The sequence below is a fragment of the Alosa alosa genome, chromosome 8, assembly GCF_017589495.1.
Source record: "Alosa alosa isolate M-15738 ecotype Scorff River chromosome 8, AALO_Geno_1.1, whole genome shotgun sequence".
NCBI classification, from domain to species: Eukaryota; Metazoa; Chordata; class Actinopteri; order Clupeiformes; family Clupeidae; genus Alosa; species Alosa alosa.
In genome coordinates this window covers 24,884,484-24,907,091 of record NC_063196.1, presented here as the reverse complement: position 1 = coordinate 24,907,091, position 22,608 = coordinate 24,884,484, and the positions used below count along the sequence as shown (strand labels likewise).

General features: G+C 41.2%; 3 protein-coding genes across 9 annotated transcripts; all 3 read left to right on the top strand.

Annotated features, from left to right (window-relative positions):
- Positions 1–716: 716 nt before the first annotated feature.
- LOC125299384 (flap endonuclease GEN homolog 1) lies at positions 717–11,258 on the top strand. 2 transcript variants are annotated; one of them, XM_048250637.1, is made up of 14 exons: positions 717–772; positions 1,131–1,330; positions 1,943–2,144; positions 2,910–3,086; positions 5,471–5,581; positions 5,703–5,776; positions 5,985–6,070; positions 6,673–6,823; positions 6,993–7,029; positions 7,142–7,222; positions 7,627–7,757; positions 8,173–8,234; positions 8,949–9,098; positions 9,742–11,258. In XM_048250637.1, the coding sequence occupies exons 2-14, from the start codon at positions 1,170–1,172 to the stop codon at positions 11,154–11,156; spliced, it is 2,838 nt and encodes a 945-aa protein (XP_048106594.1). In that variant the 5' UTR covers positions 717–772; positions 1,131–1,169; the 3' UTR covers positions 11,157–11,258. The 2 variants fall into 2 exon arrangements, with proteins under 2 accessions (XP_048106594.1, XP_048106595.1); XM_048250638.1 differs by lacking the exon at positions 717–772 and adding an exon at positions 852–930.
- A 1,012-nt stretch (positions 11,259–12,270) lies between these two features.
- msgn1 (mesogenin 1) lies at positions 12,271–13,235 on the top strand. Its single transcript, XM_048251014.1, has one exon. The coding sequence runs from the start codon at positions 12,393–12,395 to the stop codon at positions 12,873–12,875; it is 483 nt and encodes a 160-aa protein (XP_048106971.1). The 5' UTR covers positions 12,271–12,392; the 3' UTR covers positions 12,876–13,235.
- A 321-nt stretch (positions 13,236–13,556) lies between these two features.
- Positions 13,557–22,174, top strand: si:ch211-51e12.7 (uncharacterized protein LOC336335 homolog). Of its 6 annotated transcripts, none has more exons than XM_048251373.1 (7): positions 13,564–13,761; positions 14,613–14,721; positions 16,202–16,361; positions 16,605–16,742; positions 17,595–17,729; positions 18,556–18,669; positions 21,506–22,174. In XM_048251373.1, the coding sequence occupies exons 3-7, from the start codon at positions 16,258–16,260 to the stop codon at positions 21,630–21,632; spliced, it is 618 nt and encodes a 205-aa protein (XP_048107330.1). In that variant the 5' UTR covers positions 13,564–13,761; positions 14,613–14,721; positions 16,202–16,257; the 3' UTR covers positions 21,633–22,174. The 6 variants fall into 6 exon arrangements, with proteins under 6 accessions (XP_048107332.1, XP_048107330.1, XP_048107328.1 ...); XM_048251371.1 differs by having other exon boundaries at positions 14,613–14,769; XM_048251376.1 differs by having other exon boundaries at positions 13,566–13,761; positions 14,613–14,769; positions 19,097–22,174.
- Positions 22,175–22,608: the final 434 nt, after the last annotated feature.

Here is a 22,608-nt window from a genome sequence, read left to right as displayed (position 1 = left end):
GACTATGTCAGTTTGAGGTCATACTTTTGTCATAGTTCTGTAAACATACAGGGATCCCAACTTCAAGTATTACTGTAGTGTTTATTTACACACATCAAAACAAACACAAGTAGTAGCATTTCACTGAGACAAAACAAATCAGTCTACATCGGGTCGTCTCTCTCAAAATTCTGTCTACATCACATGCAATGTCCTAGTCCAAGGCACCGGGAAAAATATATTCTGGAATGACGTATCCAGGCCTGACATGACAATATCCCCACATGTAGACTGTTTTTTTCTCTTCTCACTCTTCCTGCTCACTCCATCGTACCCATTGTACATTACCTGTGGCTTATTTATAGTGCTTAGGCTGATTGCAAAGTGAACTAATTATCTAAAACAGTTTTCACATGAGAAAGTGTGCCAGAGAGTTGGCAAAATAGTGTAAATAATAGCCATTGTGCCTACAGTTGTGCAAAGTGTGTGTTACAAAATTGCAAACTGAGTGCAAAGCAGTGTTTGTGCTTTTAGTTTTGCGAACTCAGTGAGTGGTTTTGCCATTTGTGTGTAGAGTTTTGCAAAAAAAGCCATAGTTACATAAAATGTGTTTAAGCATTCAGAAAAAACTGTAATTACGAGGTTGAAGGTGATATGACCTGATATGGCCTTGGCCTTGAAGCGTGCGTAGCCTACTACTCCAAATCGTAGAGGGCGCTATAGTGCCCACTAGTTGCTTTGTCTCAACGTTATTGTTTACTCACACACAATCGGCGGTGGATTTGAAATGAAGGTAGTCTGCTTTGCATAGTCACGCTTAAATAATCTACTGTAACGTTTTGTTTTCGTATTGTGTAACATAACGTAGATCACAACAGATACCAACCTGACACTAGTCTTTAGATGCAAAACGGACCAGTTCACTGGAAAAGAAAACTAATGTTAGCTGAGGTTAGCTAGTAGTTAGTACTACTACTACTACTACTACGGTGTGTGTGTCTGTGTTGTGTAACGTTAGCTGCTAGCACTAGAGACTTTGGAGGACGACTAGAATGACAGACATTAAAGAAGTCATAGACGTATTATCTGTATATCTGTGATGATGATGAGGTCTTGTCAATAAAGTTGACGGTTTCGCAATGTTTGTTTAGGTTTGTTGTCCTTGACGCTTGTGCCACTAAAGAAAAGAAATGGGTGTTACGGAGTTATGGTCCATCCTGGAACCAGCACGAGAGTCTGTACCATTGTACAGCCTCACTGGAAAGACCCTAGCAGTGGACCTCAGTTTGTGGGTCTGCGAGGCACAACAAGTCCAAGCGATGATGGGCAAAGTCCACAAACCACACCTTCGGTAAGAACCTTTCACGTAACCCAAACTGATAATTTCACAACAGCTTTGATACATTATAATAAGAATAGCCTACCATAGATCTGGAGGCATTCATCTAATCTATTCATCTATTCAAATATTAAAGTAGCCTACTTGGGTTATTCTATTCTAAGGTTTTTTTTGTTGAAATGTGTAGGCTACAAGAATATACTATTCTCACACTATGGTTAACCAATTTTCATAAGTGCATGGCCATTTCCATGTGTCCGGGATGACCGACATGACATTTACCCTACATCTAAAAACAAAATATTTTAATTGAAGGCATGAATTTTAAGTCAATAACTTGACCGTTATTGGATAATTAGAGCCATGTTATCATGAAATGTACCACCCTGTCACATTTATTATATTTTAATTAATTATATTTTAATGTAAAATCGCCTCCGTATTTTTGAGGGTGGTTGTGTATTTAATGGTTGGATAGATTGAAAATAAGTTTACTTTTGATGAAAATTGTATAGGCTAGTGAAAAAGGCACCCATCTCATAGAATGGCCCACTTCACAAATAGGCCGAATATAGGCACTGAAAACACAAAGTAACTATTACCATGTGGACATCTCTTCTTCAGGAATTTGTTTTTCCGAGTCTCGTCTCTCACCCTGATGGGTGTGAAGCTCGTTTTTGTAATGGAAGGAGAAGCTCCCAAACTCAAGGCAGATACCATGAGCAAAAGAACAGAGATGCGGTTCGGAGGATTTCAAAAGAAAGCTCCCAAACCAGCAGCAGCTAAGAGCACCAGCAGGGGGCGCTTTAATGCCGTTCTCAGAGAGGTTAGTTCCAAGTTCCACTCCAGGATGGTCACTGGCCTTGCCTTCTAGATTAGCAGATAGGCATTCAGCTATTTTAGTGTTTAAATTACATTATGTTATAACCAGGGCTCCCACGGGTCATGGAATTTCTGGAATAACATGAGATTTAAATTCCAGACATGGAAAGTCAGGGAGTTTTATCATTTTTGGTGCTAAGTCATGGAATATCAGGGAATTTTGTTGTAGTGGCTGCTCTGAAATCATTGGTCAGTATTTTGTACCATTCATTATATAGTAAGTTCAAATTTAAATATAATTATAGTGCACGGCAGTTCAGTGCAATGGTAATATATTAATAACAATATTGTAATTGTAAGATTGAAATATACATGAGGTAGATAAGCAGAACAGTGTAGATTGACTTTGTTCAGTGTAAGGGTGGGGGCTTTATGTTGCTCTATGTTATGCGTGACATGTCACAAATGAAGTAGCCTACGTTCAGTCAGAAGACCTAATTTAATTCCACACTACAAGGACTAAAAACAAAAACATATAATCAGGCTTCTTTTGATAAGTCTGTTAATTCTGACCCCCAAGTTCCTTATGTGGATAGATACCGGACTCTGTCTTCTTATGTCCACCTATTGTACACTGTTGCTCAAGCAAAACGTAAAAAATGCTGTATTTTTGTAATCAACTGGCCGCATAGTTCTGTGCCCCTACACCTAAAAAAACAACAACTTTCTGACAAAACCTTTTCTCCCCTGTCTTGGGTGTCCTGCCCAGTGCGGTGAGATGCTGGATTGTCTGGGTGTGCCGTGGGTGACCGCTGCCGGGGAGGCAGAGGCCATGTGTGCCTTCCTGGATCTGCATGGCTTTGTGGATGGCTGCATCACCAATGATGGAGACGCCTTCCTGTACGGCGCTCAGACCGTTTATAAGAACTTCAATATGAACACTAAGGTCAGAATTAACACCTTGTATATTTGTCTTTTCTTATGAGGTATGACATTAACTTGATTTAGTTTATTAAACAGGGAACAATCTTTTTATCTACATTGTTATTAGTATAAATTATATGTTTAAGTTGGGTATGCGTATAACAACATTTATATGTCGATACTCCATCCACTACACAGGAATCACCCTTACTTATGCAGTAGTTTTTGCTGGTTATCAAGTTGAAAGTATTGTCCCCTTTTTTCAGATTTTCCCTAGCCAAGTAGTCCCTAGTGGTATCCCTACAACAGTCATTTGAATGAACAGAAATCTTATTTTGGGGCAGCCGTGGCCTACTGGTTAGGGCTTCAGGCTTGTAACCAAAGGGTTGCCGGTTTGATCCCCAACCCAGTAGGAAAAATGTGGGCGGGGGAAGTGGTTGAGCACTGCTCTCCCATCCCCACATCCACGGCTGAAGTGCCCTTGAGCAAAGCGCCTAACCCCTCACTGCTCCCTGAGTGCTGCTGTAGCAGGCAGCTTACTGCTCCGGGTTAGGGTGTGCTTCACCTTACTGTGTGTTCACTAATTCACGGATTGGGATAAATGCAGAGACCAAATTTCCCTCACGGGATCAAAAGAGTATATATACTTATATAGCGGGGAAAATAAGTATTGAACACGTCAACATTTTTTTTCAGTAAGTATACTTCCAGTGAGGCTATTTGCATTACATTTTCTCCAGAAGCATTAACTTAGGTTATCCACACATAATAAAAAATTAAAACATTAATGTCCATAAGTAAAGTTATGAGTAAAAAAGTGGAATGGCACAGGGAAAAAGTATTGTTCACAAAGGCAAGGAATGGCAAGGAACGAGCTGGAATCTATACGTAGTTAGAGAGTAATTATCTCTCTTATCTGTGCAAATTAATATAAGCTGGGTTAGTACAGTGATGGCTTTGGTGTCCTTAAAGGTTAGATATTTCCTCATTTTTCACTTAAGGCATTAAGATCAATTTCCAAAAGATGATTTTATATTTCTCTTTTTAGTCAACTTTAGCATGGGTGCCAACACTTGGCCATCACTGTACATATTGATGAGCTATAAAATGGTTTTTCGTTACCAAGAGCTCTCCCAAGATCTTTGCAACCTTATTGTTGCAAAACATATCAATAGAACTGGTTACGGATGCATTTCAAAACTTCAGAATCATCCAGTAAGCAGTATTGGAGCCATTATCTGCAAGTGGAAGGAACATCACTGCATCATCAATCGGCCATGTACAGGATCTCCTCACAAGATTTCTGACCAGGAAGTCAGAAGGATAGTCAGAAGTGTAGCCTAAGAGCCAAGGACCACTCGGAGAAAGCTCCAGAAAGACTTGGAGGCAGCAGGTTCACTTGTTACAGAGAAAATCATAGGTAATGCACTCCACCACCATGGCCTCTATGCACGCTCACCCCGCATGACTCTATTACTGAAGAAAAACATGTTGAAGCTCGTTGAAAGTTTGCTACGCAACATTTGGACAAGCCTATGAAATACTGAGAGAATGTATTCTGGTCAGGCGAGAGCAAAATGTAACTTTTTGGATGTCATACTACACACCATATTTGGAGGAGAAATGGCACTGTGCATCACCATAAAAATACCATACCAACAGTGAGGTTTGGAGGTGGAGGCATCACGGTGTGGGGCTGTTTTTCATCTCATGGTACTGGCAGACTTCATACAGTTGAAGGAATGAATGGAGCCATTTTTCTGGGAGAATCTTGCCATCCACCAGGACGATGAGGATGAGACATAGATAGATAGATAGATAGATAGATAGATACTTAATTGATCCCCAGAGGAAATTCAAGCTATGGCTAGCCCTTCCAGCAGGACAATGATCCAAAGCATCCAGCAAAGGAAACTCTCAATTGGTTTCAGAGAAAGGAGAAAGGGACCCCTGGAATCTTCAATATTAAAAGATTATCTGTTTGAAAGAATGGGCCAAAATCACACCTGAATACTGCGACTGATTAGTTTCGTCATACAGGAAATGCCTTGAAGCTCTCATTACAAATAAAGGCTTTTCCACAAAGTATTTAAGAAATTTCAGTAGACGTGTTAAATACTTTTTTCCTGTGGCATTTCACTTTTTTACTCATAAGTCTAGTTATCGACATTAATGTTTGGATTTTATATGTGCGGATTACCTAAGTTAATACTAATGTCTGGTGAAAATTTCATGCAAATAGCCTCACTGGAAGTATAGGCTAAAAATGTTGACGTGTTCGATACTTATTTTCCCCGCTGTACTTGAAAAACTTGATGACACCAGTGAAGTGTACCATCGGGACAGCAATGTAATGATCTACCCAGTTTCAGTGTTGTCTTGTTTGTCCCATTTGTTCCACTGTAGGATCCCCAGGTGGACTGTTATAAAATGTCAAAAGTGCAAGAGGAGCTCCATCTCTCTCGGGAGACCCTTGTAGGCTTTGCGATGCTGCTTGGTTGTGACTACATCCCTAAGGTATTTCCCCCCAAGTTAGGAGGGCAACCGCTGAGAACTTGCCACAGAGGATTTTAGAATACAAAGCTTTTATAACACGTTGAAGAGAAATTGATGAACTAAGGTTTTCTGTTTTTAAAAGGGTGTTCCTGGAGTTGGAAAGGAACTGGCCCTGAAGTTGATACAGAGCCTGAACGGAAAAAGTCTTCTGCAGAAGTAAGAATTGTAATGTTTTCAGTTGTAAGCTCAATGGGATTTGAAAGAATGCTGACATTGGGGGCTTCATATTTCCCAGTGAATTAAGTTCCCTAATAATCTTATATTAACAATATGCCACAGAGTTAATTCCCAAAGGTTGCCCACAGCTTTTTAAAATGTGGTGTAAAAGATCTGTGTCTGTGTGTGTGTGTGTGTCCTCTCTCAGGTTCAGGGAGTGGGCAGCTGCTGGTGTGCAGGCCCAGGAGATGGCCGTTAAGAAAGTCCCCCACTGCAACGTTTGTCACCATCCAGGTGAGAGAGTCTGCCCGAGGTGTCGAGTTACGGGGGGATGTTCATGGATCAGGGGCTTTAGACACCACTTTCTTGATTAAGACCATTTCACAGGAGGATCTGATGTCGCCACCTACACGCTAGACGTGGGTGCCTGCGTTGCCTTGGAGCCTTGCAGGTTACTTTGCTTATCAGCGAGGCCCGAATTTACAAGCAGGCTCGAAGTCAGGCCTTGGAACAGAACACACTCCTCTGAGCTGATAATGGATGCTCGTCTAGACAGCATGAAGGCATGGTCTATTAACTAACGTAGTGCATTTCGTCTTTAAAAAAGTCATAGTTCCTCTCAGCTCAACATCTCTCTTTTGGGATTTTGCACCAAGCTTACCTGATTCACCTCATATTAATACATGTAATTCTTACTTGGAATGGTAGAGGTCTTACCCTATTAGCAATGGCTTTAGAGAAAGCCACGCAATGCATTGCAGAAATTGACACTTTTGTTGCATTTTCTTTTTCATTTCTCTCATTCATTTTATGGTGCAACAATAATTTCTTTCTTTGTCTTTTTTTGCTTGTTTATTTGTTGTATTATTTGTTTATGTCTTGTTATGCTTCTCCAGGTTCAGCCAAGGCTCATGAGCGTAGTGGCTGTACCCTGTGTGACAGCAACCACTTCTGCGAGCCACAGGACTACGCTGTGCTGTGCCCGTGTGACTGGCATCGCTCTGAACGGCTACGCCAGGCCAACGCTACCGAGACCACTGTCAGGAAGTATGTAGTGGGGCCGGACAATTTGGGCCAAAAGTCACATATTGAATGACTGGCTTTGGAGGTCTCATACTTCTCTCAGATGTTGTTCAAAGGCTGTTTTTTGATACATTGAATGATGTTTGGCAAGTCATGGTATTTCCTGATAAACCTCTTTTATTGGTCCTTGAAGGAAAACTTTGGCATGTGAAAGGTTCCCTTTTACTGAGGTGAGGATGTTTCTTACAGTAATGCTGTATGTTATCTACCTATGTGTTAAAATAAAACAAACAAAAATAAATGACTAAAAGAAACATGAATGTAATTGATTCTGTATTCCAGATTATTGAGGAATTTCTGGTGAACAAGGATAAACCAATTCAGCCTCTCAGAAAAAGAAAACCTAACCTTTTGTCCATGCAGGTACTGTTTATGAAAACATTATACATTGAATGTATATTGTGTATGTACAGTATGTATGTATGTATGTATGTATGTATGTATGTATACAGCTCTGGAAAAAATTGAGAGACCACTGCACATTTTTTTGATACCACCCTATGGTTGCAGAGTGACATTCAAATGAGTTGACGGTCATATTCAAAATTAAGAGACCACTGCAAATTTGAATATGAATGTCAACTCATTTGAATTTCACTCAGCAACCGTAGGATGATATCAGAAAAATGTGCAGTGGTATCTAAATTTTTTCCAGAGCTGTATATGTGTGTCTGTGTGTGTGTGTGTATTATTTCCATAAGATGTGTTTTTAAAATTTAAAGTATTTTACTAATTAAGAAGTTTTCTACTTTGTCCCAAATTTCCAGAATTTTGCCCTTGACAAAATGGAATGGCCAAAGCACTACACCAGTGAGAAGGTGTTGACGTTGATGACGTACACAGAGCTGGTGAACAAGAGGCATGGCAGAGACACCCTGAGTCAGATACAGCCCGTTGGGTGTGTAGGCCTTTGGTTCAAAGCAGTGTCAGTGTATGCTATGCATTAAGGCCCATTCACACCAAGAACGATAACTATAACTTTCAGAATGATTAAAAAGCTAATAGCCAATCAGAAGAACCCATAGAATTTTAACCTTCACATTCATTAACACAAGGAGAGACTTTATTTATCGTTGTTCAGTGTGAATGCTTTTATCGTTATGGTTATAGTTATTGTTCTTGGAGTGAAAAGGCCTTTAGACATAACTGACATTTGAATGAAAAGTATTAACTGCAACGATATTATTTTTCGCCTATTGTTGGTTGAAGAAAGAAACAGATACATTTTATGTTTTTTTCCTGTCAATTATTTTAATATACATATACAAAACCCATTTGGCCATATCTCATAAATCCTGTTATCTCTCCTTTAGGATATACAAGCCAAGAGTAAGAAATGGAATCTCCTGCTTTGAAGTCATATGGAAGAAGCCAGGTAAGAGAAATGCCAGTACTGTCCAAATGTTGATTCAGTCATGTGATGTCTTTGAGTTGATAATCCATCACTCTGGTCATTTGACACTCTTGGGTCCTCGCTGTGTTGGTCAGCCTTGTAAAAGTGGCAGGTTGTCACTCCACAGCCTGTTAGTGTCTTGTTGTGAGGTCAGGTTGGGTCTGGGGACTGAGGTGGGAGAACAGGCGCATATTGGGTGCTAAAGGTGCTAAAGCTGCTTCCTGTGGCCACCAGGGCTGTTGGCCCATCTCAGCCAGGGGTGAGTTTCCCAAAACCATAGCTTAGTTAGCAACTATGGTTTTGGGAAATGCGACCCTGTCCGATAGCTTAGTGTGTGTGTGAGTGCAGTCTGAACCACAGAGTCAGTGGAGTGAGACTAATGATCGTAAAGAAAGTCTGCAAGTTGTCGTGTGCTTATGTTAAGACGTATGCTTATGTGTTCTATGTGCACTTTTATTTGTCATGTGTGTTGGTGACCATTATTAAACTGATCAATTTAATTATTATGAATTAAACTTAAATATGGTCTGTGTTTCATGTTTTGTTATGTTTTGTGGCTGAAAAAAACTGTTAGGGGTGCCACATATCTCAAAATCCCACAGCAGGCTAGTTATTGGCTTGTAATATTATTACCGGTAATATAAATTGTATGTTGTAGTTAAATATGGAGTTAAATTTGATCCATATACTTCACAGAGCACTATGCATTCCCTGATGGCCAAGAAACTGAGGACCAGGATGTGGTGAGAACTGTGGAAGAGGAGGCGCTGTTCAGTCTGGCATATCCAGACATTGTGGACCTCTATATTAAGCAGAAGGAGGAAGCAGTGGAAAATAAAAACAAAAGTATGTTTTTCACTCCCCCTTCAGCTTATGGTTGTGTTTATATTTCCCTATACATTTATAAGAAAAACTGAAAAAACTCTGAAAAGCCACTACAGTGTACTATACAAAACTCTCGCCATTTAACCTCATCAAAACAGCGGGTGAGCAGTGTAACACACTGAGGGGTTTTTCGTTAGTGCCCCCTGACACTTCAAAAGGCAGGTTTTGTCACTGGCAGCCCTTCTCCCTCACGTGAAAGGCTTTGATAAACCAAGAGGTGTTGCACAGGAGCTCCTGTCTGTAGCCTTCAGATTGGGCCTTCTGCGACACCCCCCACTCTCTCTCTCTCACCAACCATCCACAACACCACAAGACACAACAACACTTGTTAGTCACACGTTGGTGGACACACACACACACACACACACAAAAACACAAAGCATTTCCTTAACTATCTAAATATACGTCCAATATCTGGTTAACATCCTTGTAAGAGGTGTTTTCTAAAATAACTCATCTCTATTATAAGGATCTGTAATAGCTAATTCACATATCCAAATAACTCATTATCTCTATTATAAGGATCTGTAATAGCTAATTCACATATCCAAAATGGGAAAATGGACATTGAAAAGTGGGTGGGTGTTCTTGGTTTGTCTTACAGAGAAGAAGCCGAGGAGTAAGAAAGAGAAATCTCCAGATGTCTGCGATGACGACGTGTCTGATCTTCTGGCTCGGATGTCACTGAAGAACACCCCAACGGAGAGCACTACGAGCCACACCACAGCTGCGCCCGCCAGACCGGCTGAGGAACGCCCAGAGGACCCCTCCTGCACTGAGGGAAATCAAGATGGCACCAAGAAAGAGGACACCGGTAATCAACTGGACGTGAAGCCTAACGCCGAGAAGCCACTGTCGTCCCCTCTTCCTGGACCAGCATCCCCGGCTGTGACGTCCTTATCTACACCCACCCTGCTGGACAAGCTGCATCTGAGTGATATTGACTGGGAGGCCTGGTCATTCACGACGTCCCCGTCCCAGGCAGGGTCGAGCAGCAAGATCGATCAGGAATCGGCAGAGCGTGTGGACACAGAGGCTTTGGGGTCAGGTATGGTAGGATTGGTCTCGGACTCGGGGTCACAGGATGGTCCTGCGTCAAACAGAACTGAACTCTTGCCTGAAAATGAACCCTGTTCACTACGGGAAAGACTCCTTATGAGGAACGCTCTAAAATCTCTAAGTTCTTGCAGCGTGCGGAATGAATGTGTTAACCTGACAACAGATGAATCATCAGAGGCCCACCCCATTCCCCTAGAGAGAGCTGATTCCATAGCGGTCACTGGACATTCAAAAGCTGACACTGGTCATTCAGGAACTGAGAAAAGTCGATCAGTTTTAACACAGTCTCAGGCTCAGAGTAAAAAGCCAGCACAGCTTTATTTATCTCACAAAGCTGCCAGTGGTTGCAACTCTGAAATCTCAACACTAAAAGCTGTCACAACTTCCACTACGACACACAAAGCGAAACAACCGAATGTGGGAAGCACAAACGCATCCGCCAAGTACAAATTTGTGAGGACAAATAAAGAGTATGCCCCTGCTCTGTTGCAGCAGACCAACAGCGATGATCTGACCAGCAGAAAGCAACCGAAAGGGCCTGACCCCAAGCCTCGAAAGGTCTCGAAGCCGAGCGTCTGCGTCGGTCCGGTGTACTCGAGCGACGACAGCGATGTGGAGAACCAGAGAGGGCAGCGGTGGAACAAGGCCAACAAAGCCAAATCAAAGCCCACTCACCCCACGGTTCACAACCATATCCCTGCTGCTGCCAAGACAGCTTCTGCTCCCCAGCAAAAGCCTTTGAGCGTGACTGATCCCAGGTCAGAGGAGATCCCAGGCGTATCACTCTCTGAGCGTGTGCAGCAGAGGAGCCGGAGAGCTGAGGTGGAGGTGATCGACTTGTGCCTCTCAGCTCCGGCCTCTCCGCTTTGTGCTGCTCCGAGTGCAAACGACGACTCCGTCATCTCCATCGAAAGCCCCCTGCCCCTTGCCCAAAGACTCAAACTGAAGTTTGTGAAGTAAGCACCAAAATACTGCATTGGAAATACTGTGCGTAGTCTTTTTAGGTGTAGCACTGTGAAGTGATTTTTTTTTTTTAATCATGTAAAATTAAAGCTTTGTTTCATGTGCAGTGGTGGACTTTGGATGTTCTTTAATTTCCATATAATATTTAAGGGCATCTATACTTGTGATTTAAGTGAACCTACCCCTCCTTAAGTGAACTTAAATCACAAAGTGTGAATTTGCCTTGTCAAGAGCATGGCCACCCATGGTGATGAATACATGGATCAGGCCTGTTCTGAACCCGTGCTCATTCTCAAGCATGGGCAGCAGTTGGGAGCAGCAGCTGCTCCAGCAGCCTAAATGATGTGAATGTCTACAATGTTTCCTCTTGGAAGTGGAGGTGGAGATTAGGGTGGTGGTGGTGGTATCACAGCCTCTGCTGGGGTTTATGGCAACTGGTGTTGGTAGCCCTTGATCATTAGTGGCTTGTTGCACACCTTCTGCAAACATGAAAGGGTGTTTGTTCACGCAGAAACATGACAGCTGCATCTTATGAGGAGGAACCTACTACCTGTTTAACACTGCAGAGCTTCAAGGTCATCTTCAGTTTTGTGAGTTCAGTTCAGTGAGTTTTGACACTCTTCTTCTACAAATTCACAGGGGGCTTATTTAACTTGTAATTATTAAAGGAAATGTTTTAAAATAAGGTCATTGCAAATGCCCTGTGTAAAAAAAATATATAAATCAAAACGGTTTTGTTTTTCAAGAATGAAGTAAAGGTGCAAGAGTAAAGTATATAACCTACCTTATTTGGCAAATATTTTAAAGATGAGTTTGGTGTTTAATGATGCTTAATAACTTATGCGTGCTTACTACGTGTAATACACATGTTATGGACTGGGTCCTGACACATGCGGCTTGTTATCTCAGAGATGCTAAACTACCAGGTGCAACGTCTGTCTTTTGTCTCTGGTCGCATCAAACTGATAATTGTGGCCAGACTGACTTAAAGAGTGATTTCCCACAAAAGGGAATCCAATTATTTTTCTTTCTTTTACACATTAGTAGTCTATTGCGTCTCATTCGCACATTGGTGTCAACGAACGACGGCCTTCGAAAGGTCGCTGTTTGGCACTTAACTTTTCTTTGAACTGTTGCCGTACCTGTGAACTCATAAATCGCCGGAGGGTCGCAGCAGTATATAGACTTCTGGCTTTCTGTGTTCGATTAGATGAGCCGCTGATTGAGAACGCCATGGACAGTCAGCCGAATACTCCGGTCATGATGGAAGAGCATTTGGACGACCTTACGGTTAAATTACTCAAGCAGTGGGAATGGAAGAACGGAGACGGCGCGTTCGTAAGTGGACAGCGGACCGTACATTGTGCCTCGTCACCGGAATCATCACTTGATTCGATGTGCTCTTCTCCGGAGATGCCTGGGAGTGCCGGTGGAGACCAACATTTCGCCAATTTCCCCTACACGCTGTTGGGACACAGTCCAGTTCAGCGCACGCCACAGAAAACATCAAAATCCAAGATGTCGACAAAAAGGCGCGTCAAGGCAAGTGAGAGGGAGAAGATGCGAATGAGAAGTTTGGCAGAGGCTTTGCATCACCTCCGTGACTATCTGCCACCTGATTATAGCCGTAGAGGTCAGCCGCTAACTAAAATCCAGACACTGAAGTACACGATTGAGTACATAAAGGAACTTTCAGATATTCTCAACCATTCGTAATCTCTTTGGAGGTCATCTGCTTTACCATGGAAACACCCAGAAGCAACTGTATGTTATTTAATAGAACTTTGGGATATCATAAATCATGCGTCATGTCGTGCGCTCTGGTGACCTCTGGCAATGCTTGGAATGATTTGACGTTGTAATGACGTCCAGTTGTCAAATTATCTTTATGCAATGGATTTGTCGTATTTTCTTTATTGTTGTTGTGGTAAAGGATGGGATGATAATTCAATGTTGTATAAATTTGTTTTGCTGAATATCATCCCTCACCTGATGTAAATAATAATGTTTTAATGTTATTTGGCACTTGAAGATGTGTCAGTCTTCCGTAGACTATTTTGTGATTGATTTAGTGGATTGTTTAGTGTTAATAAAAATATTACTTTTAAAAGCGACCATTTGGTGTCTTCAATGTAAAAAGGAATTTTGACACGCACCTGTCAAAACATACCACATACTGTATGTGCCTTCATTCCGAGACAACGAAGTTTTTTATTTTGCAAGAATAGACTGTTCAGTTTGCGCGTACTCCAGTCACCCAGCCTGTGGATTGAAATAATTCCAAACATGGATTCAAAAGCAGTGCGTTTATGCCACCAATAACAATGCCACAATCACATTGTGGCCATTACGACATCTGCCCGTAGCCAACCGCATCCCGACTTAGTTTCCTGTGGGCGTGACCCTTGCGACAATGTATTCTTGACAAAGACATCTGAGCTGGATGTATTGGTCGGCACACGCCGCCATTTCAAAGCATTTTAATCGAGAGGGTAAATATTTTTTCTTTTATATAATGTTTATAACCTCATAAGTTTTATAGAACAGGCAAATTTGCAACGGTTTTGTCATTTTTTAAACGCTGTCCCCTCTGCACCCCAAGGTAAGATTGATCATATTTACCGTTCGCTATTTTGTACTAGGTTGGAGTGCTGTTTTTGTCAACCGCAAGGATGACATTGATAGAATTTGATTTTTTTTATTAACCTACATGTGAGAGGTGTGCGCAGACACTGTGACTTCTATCTAATCAGTATCCCTGTACACTATATTACTTCAAATATGGTCGACTGAAATGCCAAGGCATTCCATTCCAGACTATTTTAACGCTCCATACCATAACATAAAAGGCGCTTTTACGCGTTTATGAGCGTTCCATTTCTGTTGGAATATCTCCTCAGCGAAATACTTAAGTTCCGTTACTTCAAATCACGACATCTGTTCCAACGGTAGCTACTTTCCAGTCTCGTAGTCGCAACATTAGAGCGGTGGCAACAATTTTTATTTTCCCGTAGTATCCTATGCCATTTCACTGTTCTACCTGTAACGTTTTAGCCATGTCAGTAAATGTCGACGCGCTGAAGAAACACTGGAAGGAATAGCCTACACTCGACTAGGCTACAGGTCTAGTATAAAATGAGACCACGGTTAATTATGATTGAATGTTTACATTTCATTTTTTATTATCATCTTTCTGTATCAAAGAACGGCTTTCTAAGAAAATAAATATATTTTAAGGTATCCATAAAACAAACCAGAGCACAAATCAACAGATGGGTTGATCCTCCGTAATATCAATATTAATGGACGGCCTGCGTCCCTGGCACATACTCAGCGTTCATTTCGTAGAATTAACCCTGTCTACCAAAGTCTACAAAACTTGGTGACCTACAAAACATCACTATTCCTTGCATATATTAAGGGGAAGCAATATTTTTTTCTTTGCCCCTCCAGTGGGACCATTTTATATTTTGGCGAAGTGTGATCTCGTGTTGAGAGCTTCTCAGCTGTGCGCCCCACTCCTTGAGGTCCTTTCTCATTCCAAACGGTCTGCTGAGGGCTGGCAAGTATAGCAGTCCTTGCATACATTTACACCGGTGTCACTCGCTATGTAAGTCGGCTTTGAATAAGCTCCTTTGAGTACTTGCTAAACCTGGATGTCATGAATCTCAGTCAGCCCACAACTGCTCTATCCATTTGTTCTCAGACATACCAACATAAGACAATAGTTGGTATTAACTGTTCTGTTTTCAAAATTGCATAGTCTACTGAACTCTTGAGTTGATGGCTGTGGACTCAACATAATCCTCTGTACATTGCATAATTAATTTTCTGACTTTTGAATCTCTCTAAATACTAGTTTGGTGAGATGATTCAGGCAGTGGGGTTGATGAAAAGTTCAACTGCATAAACTTGTTATAAGCACGGTGTATAGTTTAACCAATCAAAAGGCATAATTAAACATATACATCCAGCGTAAAAGGCAGCAGGAAAATGATACAGATTTTTTTTCTAACCGAGATCCGTGCTGGCATTTCTTCCTCTCATGCTTGATTACCTCCCTCAGGATGCTTCATTTGTATTTCCCCCTCCAGTCAGAGTCAGTGTTTACAGATAATTCTGTGTGTGTGTGTGTGTGTGTGTGTGTGAGAGAGAGAAGCGAGCGGGAGCCTGTGTTTGTATGCTGTTTAAGTGTGTGTGTGTTTTTGCATGCACACTGATGTCATTTTGATTGCCTTTATCGCTTCACCTGATTCCCCTCTGCCGCCCCGCCCCTCATCTAAGAGCACGACATCATCTACTTCCTCCTCCATTCCAGCATTCTTATTAGCCGATATGTATACACATTCCAGCATTCTTATTAGCCTATACTGTATGTGTATACATTTCAGCATTCTTATTAGCCCATACTGTATGTGTATACATTCCAGCATTCTTATTAGCCGATATGTATACACATTCCAGCATTCTTATTAGCCTATACTGTATGTGTATACATTCCAGCATTCTTATTAGCCGATATGTATACACATTCCAGCATTCTTATTAGCCTATACTGTATGTGTATACATTTCAGCATTCTTATTAGCCTATATGTATACACATTCCAGCATTCTTATTAGCCTATACTGTATGTGTATACATTTCAGCATTCTTATTAGCCTATATATGTATACGTTCCAGCATTCTTATTATGTATACACATTCCAGCATTCTTATTAGCCTATATGTACAGTATATACATTTTCCAGTCCACAATTTCAACAAAATGCATGATCTGCCCCTGAAGTGCACCTAACTGAAACAAAGACATGAAAAAAAATGTTGTGAAACAAGGAAATCTGTGTATTTGACCCCAGTTCTCTGTCAACGGTGTCAGTGTGCATTTGAAATGGTAATAATTTGATGTTTTGGTGCAATCAAAGTGCTTTGCGATTTGACAATAGTATTTCTGCTCTTTGGTGAAGGCCTTGACTGAAAACCTAAATAAAACGTGAAGCATATAATAAAATGTATTTTGTATGCTTTCTCCATTTCTGAAGAAAACATTTAGTAAAGCACAGTTAGTCAGACCTAAGGCATCTACGCCACTGTGTACATGTGCATTTGTGTACCGATGGACGTGGAAATAGAACAAGTGAAGGAGCAAACAGACATCCCAGCTGCTCCCACAGAGAAAACTGCACATGAGACGAAAAACAGGTTTGACATAAAAGTGTTTCATACACTATTTCAGAGTCCTATGCGTTATGATATATGAAATACAATATGGATTTTATGTGATATGTAATATATGCTTTATATATATATATATATATATATATATATATATATATTATGATGTTATAATGTTATATATATATATGCTATATATATCATAATGTTCAAAATCTTCAGAACAGTCTAGTAGCCCTACACAAGTCCAATACATTTGTTATTTCACAGAGACCGCGGGGTGAAAGGTCGTGGACGTGGTGGCCGAATGGGCCGCGGTGGGCGTGGCATGATGAAGGCGTTTGGACTCCATGGGCGGGGCAGGGGTCGAGGACACGAGGGTTTGATGAATGGATTTGGGCCCATGAGGTACACCCTGCCGCACACGCTCGATGGTGTTTTATGCCCCCAACGTCGTCTTCCAGGCAGCGCTGCCACCGCTGACTTAAAGGAGAATTCCGGTGTGATATTGACCTAAAGTGTGTTGAAACATGATACCGAGTGTGAACGTATGTCTCATAGCTCATCTCGGCTTGTCCCCTGCACTCAGAAATCTGGCGCTAGTTAGCCGATGCTACCAACAGTTTTTCGATGGGGGTGCCTCGGGCATCGGCCTAGCAAATAATTCACTGTTTTACACCATTTACGAGGCTCAAAGTAGCTCCATACTTCATTGGTACACTCCGAGGGCCTTGACATTTAAAACGAGACATTGAGAACTTTGAAAAAGCACTGGTAGTTTATTTACAAGACGATTTATACAGACAGTACCTTGAGTAAGTTTACCGTTCACTGCCATCTTGAATTTAGTCACGATAAGTCGAGCGACGAGTACGAATGAACAGGTATGATAAGGGATCAGATTCCAAAAATAATTCCATAGAAATGCATGGATTCCAGTTCCTTCCAGTAGCAGCAACTGGTACTGTTTCAACACACTTTAGGTCAATATCACACCGGAATTCTCGTTTAAAGGAACCTAATCCTAAACCTAACTCCAACCCTAACCCTAACCTTAACCCCTGCCTAACCCTAGTGCCTTCCAGGCAGCGCTGCCTTGAAGACAACGTTGGGGCATAAAACACCAAGAAACGCTGCACACCTCCTCTTTCCACCCTCTAATGGCCAATACGTTTCATCCTTTCTGTCTTGTTTTGCACACTGCAGCCACAGCTTCTCACTTCCTTCGTTGTTTTGACACAAGTTTTTGTCTGTCCCTAGAAGGGGGATGGGAAGGATGCGGCCGTATACAGACTTCAGAGGCAGGGGGGGTATGAGAGGGGGCCCAAGAGGTCTGGGTCCCCCGCCCCCTCCCCCCCCTCCATTACACCTGAGACCTTATCACCCCATGCTCAGGTACAGTAGGAGAACTTCTCCAGGTCCAGGATGGCGAGCTCCAAAAAAATTGAAGAGTTTCGTTCTAAAACGCTATATTCACCATTGTAATGAATTTTAATAAATATTTTTTTTTTTTACATTATGTTTTCCAAGTAATTTCAGTAGAACTGTATTCGGGTATTGTTATTTGATTTATCTAGATAGATAGATAGATAGATAGATAGATACTTTTGATTTTTGATCCCCAAGGGGAAATTCAAAACACCACAACTGCGGAGATATACAGAGATATAATGGAGATATACGGAGATAAAACGGAGATACAGCATTTTGGAACCAAACTCTTCAACACTAATGTTTGTGTCATTCAAGGGACAGAGAAGAACATTTCCATACCTTGTAAATGATTTGAGATCAGGAAATCTGTCAATGTTACAATGTTACATTATCAGGGGAACAAGGTTGCAGCTTTGTAAGCTTGTAAGGTCTGTAAAGTTTTCAATTACTGCAGCACATGCTGGGACCTACTCTACCTCCACCAGTGTGGGGGTGTCTCAGACACCGCGTCTGACTTTAAAGGAACACACCTATAGCTAAGAGGAGGCTACAGGCTAACTGGTTTGACCCACTTCCAGTGAATTATGCCAAGCTAGGCTAACGGGCTAGGCTAACAGGCTAGGCTAACGGTGTCAGACTGAGTTGATGCACCCGTAGAGAAAAGAAGGGTATGCTGTATACCCTCTTATCTAACTCGGGGGGGCAGATGGCAAGTAAGCTTATTCCCTAAAAAGTTATCAAGTTCCTTTATGCAAATATCTTCCTAATCCTCCCTGTGTACTGACAGACATGGTCCCCCTCCTCACCCGCTTCATGGACCCCCTTGTTTTCGCGGTCGGCCGCCTCCACCTCGAGGCCACAGTGGTCCCCCAGGCCCCCCCCGACACTTCCACCCACGAGGGTAAGACGCCATGCGGCATCTCTCCTCTCCTCTCCCCTTCCCTGCTTCCAACATGTGCACAGATGGCTCTGCTTCTTTCTTTACTCCCCCCTGTCATGTTGCAGTGCTTTGACTGAGACTGGATCAAAAGGGCAAGAAGTAAGGTTAATTGGGTAGGGGGGGGGAACAGAAATAAATAAGGATTAAACTATGAAACTATGAACTATGAACTAATGAAAACTAGACACTGGTACTGAAAAGTGTAGTGCATGAATCATTATTTAAAACAATTGAATTGATTAGAAATGAATAGTCACCCTGACTGCAGTGTAGTTGGTAACATGTACTGTGTTTTATGTGAGGTATCAAGGCTACTTTTGACACACGCTGATTGACAGGTACAGCGGACCACCCGAATGCAAATGTGTGATTTTATCCTTTCATACAGCTACCACAATGGACCCGCCCCTCCACCACCTCACCCCCCGCCCGGCAGGGGTCAGCGGTGGGCAGGCCCACCGAGGGGCCGACGTTTTTAAAACGCGACTCTGGTTTAAACTGAGCGCTTTTCCTTAACACTGGGCGCCGGTCAAACAAACAAACAAAGACAGCCCATGTTTCGGACTGGATAGCTGCCAAAATTTTCCACGTTCCACGTCCCGAAAGAAACCGTTTGCTCCGGAGAGGTTTGCTTTGTTTTGAGAAAGCTCCCTTGAGAATCAGCAAATTGGCGAGAAAGTATGAAGTATTTTTTTTTTATGTGAAAACATTATTTAAACCAGAAAATGACTTTCCTGGAAAGGATGAAGAAATATAGCCCTTTAAATGTTGTTCAGTCCAGTTTGTGGTTATCCTGTGAGCCTTAAAATATGTCGTTTATAACCCATACGATTTTAAGCAGTAAGAAAATGTAAGAAATGAAAGGATAGCATTTGTATCTGCTCTCTCAGTCCTATGGCAGTATTCCTGGATTCCTTGGGCCTCCTTAACTTTCCTCTGGTGACAGTGCATGGATGTACTTTTTCAACTTCACAAGGCAACACATTAGCACCATAGTCACAACAGAAGCTCTTATACGCTTCTACAACAAGTGAAACCATACTCTGTGAAGTATTCTTGATCCAATGGAAGTGATCTTTTCTATCATTAATGTGCAGCTACCTTTAAGTTATTTGAATATTGCTGTATGAAACCATTCATGTTTGTGTTCAGCAACCCAAACTGTGGAGTGAGTTAATATATAAGAAATATTATTAAGTATAAATAAATATAATAGTGAAATACCATGAAATGCCGAAACAGTGCATATATGCATTTGTACTTTAAGGCAAATCAAAGGACTGAATTGCTTTAAAATAGTGTAAAGTATGTGTTCAGTATTGAAATGTTATAATACCTTCACTTGTGGATTTGTGAATGTACGCTTGGTAAACGGACAACAGATTTGACCTAGTCGTGAAAAAAATAAAGTTAAAATAACCTGAACTCTTCTTTTTTACTGTTTATTCAAAGCCAGCATAAGAATGTCCGTTCTTTGTCCTTTGGACATCTAACTCACACCAAGTACAAGTCACTAAGGAAACAGTGACCACAATTTGAAAGCTATGTCAATGAATGTACATATTGCACTTAGTGTATTTCATTTGAATATTATAGATAATAATATTGAAATATTGTATTTTCCACTCCTTATAGAGATGATCTGTCATTAGATATAATGTTCTACAACATATGAGGTTAAGCCTCATTTGTAAGTGAAGTTGGAGGACCAAGAACCCATTAGGAATATGAAACATTTGATTTCAAAATTCACAGACCTACATATATTTGTGAAAAGAAAGATTACTTGGGCTGAGACAAGAGATTTAACAAGAAGAGGGCTGTGACATATTAGAATAAAATTGATATTTGTGATATATTAATGTCTGCATTAATCAATTACTCTATAAAAGCTCAAGGATTGTGATTCACAGTTACAGTTAAAATTGACAAGAAAGTTCTAGATACAGAACTGCAACTGTGTGCTGGACTTTCATAGCATTCTAAGGGAGATCTTTCATCCAGAGTCAATCTCACTGTTTAATGTGAATAATCATCACAATACTTTAAGATGTGATCCGCTCTGCTCATGGTGTTTTTTTTTTTTTTTTTTTTTTTAAAAACACATCTGAATTCAGTCCTGTGCATGGAAATGCACGCAAAGGTGCAATGCCTCTGATGAGGAGGAAGGAGTTTTTTTCTTGTCCAAGCACTAAGAATGATCTCATGTGGAGGTGGAATTATTAGAAGGATGCAAGCAGTACATTAGCCACTAAAAACTTTGGCAACTATTTATAATCATACAGGCCTTGTGTATTTTAATGTTTTACATTTAAGTGTTACAGTATATACTTGTGAAATGTAAACATACAGCATATTTATTGGTCTTTGGAGTTGATATGTCATCATATGGCCTAAGAAAACTCTGTTAAACACCTCACAATATGATAAGACTTGTATTATGGAATATACCAGTAGTATGGCACATTTGTGTTTCAGTCCATGTATTCTAATCTACTGACAGGAGCGGCATACACCAAATATGTGCCTCAAGACTATGACTTCAATGCAAAAGTAATAACAAGAAATAATATTTAATCTAACTGTAATATACTGTACTGAAAAAAAGCAAGCCAAAGCGCCCCTTGGACAAGACTTTTCCAATTGTCTCGTAACAGGTGTTGCACCTTTTTGTATAAGATCTTCAGCCTCTTCTGTTATCTTCCCTCCTCTGCAACTGAATGCTTCTCTTCTCTGCTGTTGGCTGTGCTGCTGCCTCTAACAGTGATGACAGACTGATTGTTATTGTCTCCTGAAGGGGCGCACTTAGTCACCCTTTCCAAGGCGGTGCGATGCGGAAGCAGGCCTTCCTCTCTCTCTCCCCTCCTCCTCTTCTTCCACGTCCCCTTCCCAGGGACGTGCAACTGTGGTCACTCGTCCACTAACACTGTCCAGGTGAGAAACAAACCTCAGCTCTTCAGCAAGTTTAATCCCCAGAGCGTGAGTTTCTTTGTTTTGCAGGCTTGGTGTATCTGTATACTCATAAACAGTATAGGGGCTAACTAGTGAAATGTAAATGAAACTTAATCTGATTCACCCCATCTTCTTACTGCCTCCAGCTATTTTTATTTATCCTCATAAGCAATGATAAAGAGATATTTGCAAAAGTGTCATATATCTCATAAGAAACTGCAATAAGGGAAAAGGATGAGTTATTACATCCTGCTTGTAGATTTAGTGTGAATTGTGTGAGAGCTCTGCTCCGTGTGAGTCATCAAAAATGACTCACTCATAGCACTGCATATAGTGCATGCATGAGTTCATATGCAGCCAGAGGGCTCAGGCAGCAGGAAGCCTTTCCAGATGAGCTGAAATCAGAGAGCAGAAGATGCCAAAAGGACAGTATTTTTGGGAAAGTCGTATAAATGGAGACTCGGGTTTGTTTAGTGATTTTCATATAAATTAGAGGCACTACTTTGTATTTTGTTCTTTGCACTCATTAAAATATATTATAAATCTCTCAATTGTTTTTTTTTTTTGTTTTTTTTTGTATTTATATTTTGTTAAACATATTTAAATTGTGATTGTGCAAGGATGGAATCTTTTGTGCATTTTATATCCTGTGATTCTCTATTTCACACAAAAGTATAGGTTTATTGGGTCCTGATAACCTACGTCTGTATTTATCAGTGTAGACTTTTGGCTCTTTAGAGCAAGCGCTAATTGGGTTTCTCCTGTGCTGGATTAGTATGTGACCTTTGTTTTGCCCATTTGACAGCCTCTGTTAAGTCCTCATGAGGGTTGATCTTTGAGACTGCCCAGCTCATCAACAGTTGGGGGGGGGGGGGGTCCGGCCATCAAGTCCTTAGCAAGCACTGTAATATAACATCTTGCCCTCGCATTGCTAAAATATGGAACATG